This window comes from Tasmannia lanceolata, unplaced genomic scaffold (assembly GCF_043159265.1).
Source record: "Tasmannia lanceolata isolate RefF3 unplaced genomic scaffold, GAP_Taslan_0.1 ptg000026l, whole genome shotgun sequence".
NCBI lineage: Eukaryota > Viridiplantae > Streptophyta > Magnoliopsida > Canellales > Winteraceae > Tasmannia > Tasmannia lanceolata.
Window position 1 is genome coordinate 3887143 of NW_027518703.1, and position 4641 is coordinate 3891783.

At 38.9% G+C, this 4641-nt stretch overlaps 1 protein-coding gene across 1 annotated transcript; it reads left to right on the forward strand.

Annotated features, from left to right (window-relative positions):
• The first annotated feature begins 2803 nt into the window (after positions 1-2803).
• LOC143858622 (mogroside I-E synthase-like) lies at positions 2804-3683 on the forward strand. Its single transcript, XM_077369315.1, has one exon. The coding sequence runs from the start codon at positions 2826-2828 to the stop codon at positions 3540-3542; it is 717 nt and encodes a 238-aa protein (XP_077225430.1). The 5' UTR covers positions 2804-2825; the 3' UTR covers positions 3543-3683.
• Positions 3684-4641: the final 958 nt, after the last annotated feature.

Below are 4641 nucleotides of genomic sequence, written 5' to 3' on the forward strand. Positions count from 1 at the left end.
ATTTATGAAATAGCAGGGAATATATATTAGACTAAGGAGGGAGAAGAGAAACCAAAGACGATGTGAGTACGTAAGGAAGAGTGACGTGAGTGAGAGTACGTAAGAAAGAGTGACGTGAGAGAGAGACTTCGATAAAAAGTTCAAAAACAAAAGGGAAAAAAATCTCCACTTTAAATGTAATTTGTTTTTTCCCCTTTTTAGCCACCTTTCAACCTCTCTTCAGTCATTCTCTCTCAAATCTCACTTTCCCCCACCATCCTTAACCCTCTCCTACCACCAGACAAACTATTATTCCATGAAAAAAAATTCATTGTTGCCAGGCGTGACATTAAAGCTTAAAAAAGTGAAAAGTTTCTAAAATCTAAAATGATTTGTATTGTTAGAGTAGTTTAGATGACATCTTTTATTCTTAAATATCTTAGGAAAGTTCCACGAAAATTATGTTGTCTTGGAGAAACAACTTCGTAATGGCATCATTATGACATTTTTCGTCAAAATGGTGTTGTTTGATGAAACGGACCAAAATGCCCTCTTCTTTTTTAAAAAAAAAATATTTACTATTTTTTATCCCCATTATTTCCGGAGACCATCCCTACAACTCGAAAGAGGAAGATGAAGAGTAAGTAAAAGACGACGAAGAGGAAGAAAAAAGGAGGAAGAAAAAGCTAAAAAAGAATCCACGTCGAAAAAATAAAAGATGTCGGAAAAATGGAAAAGAAGCAGGAAGAAAGAATAATTGACGCCGAAAAAATGGAAGACAGCCGGAAAAATGATAACAAAACGAGGATGAAGACGTACAAAGATTTGGGTTCGACACAGTGAGATTTAGGTTCAACTAGGTCACTTTTGATTCGACTAAGTAAATTTCAAAGTTAACCTGGTCAAACCCAAATTCGCCAAGTTGAATCCAAATTCGTCGAACCCAAATTCATTGTTTTTTTCATTTTTTCCAACATCTTCAACTTTTTCCAGTGTCGGTTTTTCTTTTTCGAAATGTAGGTTCGACTAGACCAATTTAGGTTCGACTGGCCGGGGTGAATTTGGGTTCGACTAGGTTAATTTCAAAATTTCGCGAGTCAAACCCAAATCTCACTAAATTGAACCCCAATCTTCATACTTCTTCTTCCTCTCTTTTTTTCATATGTTCCAACGTCTTCCTTTTCTCTGCCATCGGTTCTTCTTTCTTCCATCTTCTTCCTCTTCTTTTCCATTTTTCCAGCATCTTACATTTTTTGCGGCGTTGATTCTTTTTTTCCTTCTTCCACGTCTTTTCTTCCTCTTCCTCTTCTTCCTCTTCTTCCTCTATTTTTCTTCCTCTTTTTTCCGTCATCTTTCTCCTCTTTTCTTTTTCCTCCTCCTCTTTCGAGTTGTAGGGATCGCCTCTAGCGGTGGTAGAGATGAAAAACAGTAAAAATTAAACAAGAAGAGGGCATTTTGGCCCTTTTCACCATATGACTCCATTTTGAAGAGAAATGTTTAAATGGTGCCATTCCAAAGTCATTTCTCCAAGAAAACACAATTTTCGAGGAATTTTTCTAATATCTGATCGATGCTTAATTGTGCACGAAACATACTTTATTTGATGATTAAGAGTGATGCAGTTGCATAGAAAAGTGGCAGTGACGGTTCCATTTGTCATCCATGTGGTTTGACTTGGTCTTAGGTAATTGCATGTAAATTTAGCAATGTGATAATATGGTCTGTTGCATGTTTGACCAGCCACCTCATGAATGAAGACAAAAGCTGCTGAAAAGTGAGCTTGTGTGGCTGGTCTGATGACATGCAACAGAGCATCCGCGAAAAAGGACGTCCTACTCCTGATGAACAAACGTGGTTCATTTGTCATCTTTCCTTTGAAAAGTCATTATCTTGTCCATCATCCATAGTACCTTCATAACGCACGTACTGATGTCATCTAGATACAAAAGAAACAAAATGTGTTGTGGGTAATACGAAAACTAGACCAACAATTTAATTACCATTGTAAGAAGACTACTAAAAAGGGGACTCCTTCAAGATCAATGTGGTAAGTTCTCTAGTCCTATAAAAGGTGACTCCTCCCTCAAACCTTCAAGATCCATGTGCTAAGATCTGTACTAATCTACAGAAGAAGAAAAAAAGAATTAGGGTTGAAGTGATGGAGGAGAAAAGAGAGAGAGCCCCCCATGTTCTTGTAGTCCCCTATCCAGCCCAAGGTCACATAAACCCACTACTCCAATTTGCTAAACGCTTAGCTTCAAAAGGCATCAAAGTCTCACTTGCCAACACCATCTACCTCACCAAATCCATGAAAGCCAAAACCGGCCTAGTCGCCATTGAGACTATCGATCTCAAACGGTTTCGACTAATTTGGGAAGGTTTAAAGACATCCATTTTACCTCCACAAATCGTAGGGTTGGGATGATCCTATGGATCTGATTTTTTGTAGACACCCTATCTATGTGAGGGCCTTTAAAATGGATGGCTTGGATCACCCAAACAATGTGGGCCTCCACTGTATTTTAAGCTAGTGTGTAGAGAACTCTCTACACATGTGTAGAAACCGTTTTCTCTCTCTCTCTCTCTCTCTCTCTCTCTCTCTCTCTCTCTCTCTCTCTATATATATATATATATATATATATATATATATATATATATATATATATATATATATCGCAAGATCTATTTTCTAAACTTCAAAAGATATATATGTCATTTAAATTATCAAATCAAGATCATTTTAATATGTTATATCACGATAATTTTTTTAACTCTTGCTTGATCTTAGTCTTTATCTTTATTAACACATTTATCATGTCCGGAATTCTAACAAGGTGGTGTCCTGGATGGAGGAGCGGTTTCCTGTGAAGACAATTGGACCAACTGTGCCATCCATGTACCTAGACAAGAAGGTCAAAGGGGACAACGCATATGGTCTCAATTTGTGGAACCCAAATGCCGGCACATGTATGAAGTGGCTAGATGTGAGGCCAAATGCATCGGTTGTCTATGTCTCGTTTGGGAGCATTGCAGCGTTGGGACCGGAGCAAATGGAGGAACTAGCATGGGGTTTGAAGGGAAGTAACAACTACTTCTTGTGGGTGGTGAGAGGGTCAGAGGAAAATAAACTCCCAAACAAGTTTGTAGAGGAGACAAGAGAAAAGGGTTTGGTGGTGAACTGGTGCCACCAATTGGAAGTGTTAGCTCACAAAGCACTGGGATGCTTTCTGACACATTGTGGGTGGAACTCTACATTGGAGGCATTGAGCTTGGGAGTGCCCTTGGTGGCTATGCCACAATGGACAGACCAGCCCACTAATGCCAAGTATGTGGAGGAGGTGTGGAGGGTGGGAGTGAGAGCAAAGGCGGATGAGAAGGGGATAGTGAGAAGAGAAGAAGTGGAGTTGAGTATAAAGGAAGTAATGGAAGGTGAAAATAGGGAAGAGTTTAAGAGAAATGCTAGTAAATGGAGGGAGTTAGCTATAGAGGCTGTGGATGAAGGTGGGAGTTCAGATAAGAAGATTGCTGAATTTGTTGCTATCCTAAACAAAGAAGACAAATAGCTTCTAATGCAGGAGCATATGAAAACTTGGTCCGGGCCCACAAGCAATGCCAAGTTTAGCTTTCCTTCTAATTTGGCATGTCTTTTATACTTTTCCTCTGATCTGGCTTCAAATCGGTCAAGAGGAGAAGATAGCAAGGCATCCAGCAACTTACTATTTTTATGCTTTGGCAAAATAAACAACTTGCCATTTGAGAGGTATTGCAATAGCAAGTATACTAGCCGTATTAGAATGGTGGGCTAGACATGCCTTATTAGAATTTAGCAATTTCCTTTTACACCTCATCCAAAATAACAATTTGCCTTTATGCCCATGTTCTTTCTTTAATTCAAATTGTAAACGGAGTGCCACTTCTATTAACGGATGTGGATTCTATTTTGTTGCTTTTTCTTTCTAATTTGATATTTGTACCTCGGGGAAACTCTCTCTCCTATATATATATATGGATGAATACAATAATAGAAGAGGCTTTTGGGAATTGAATGAAAGTGTGTTTTAGTTCTTGTGGAGAAAATGTGTTTTTACACTTATTTCTTGGAGTTTCCTTCCAGTGTGTTTAGCTTTTTAGCACCACAATTATCTATTGTATTTTTTTATCATATAATCATCGTCGTTATTGATTGCACGCCCGTCTTCTGTCAATTGGTATCAAAGCTAGGCTCTGCGATAGTTCTATCTATCTATAGAGCAATTGCAACTGGGTGAAATTCCTATGTTCTACGGCGATGGTGAGTGCGAGTGCACTACTTGGATCGAGGCTATCGAGGTGTTGTCAACCATACAGACTGAGCCAGAAAGATTTGATTCGGTCTGCCAAGTAGAATGTAGCCAATCGCGCCAAATCATTATGGATACTCATGGAACAAGAGCAACTCAAATTGATAAAACCACCATTCGCTAATTGGGAGGAGGTACGTTGTTGTTTCATGAAACTATTTGCTCCGGGAATGTAATTACAGGCCATAGATTTTCATGCTAGAAAAATGCGTAAGCAAAAAGCCAAAAAAGCCAAGGACTTCGCTAGAAAGAAAGATGCATGCCTTCAAAAGGCATGGCGAATGTACCGGGCTAAGAAGGAATACCAAAGTCACGTTACTTC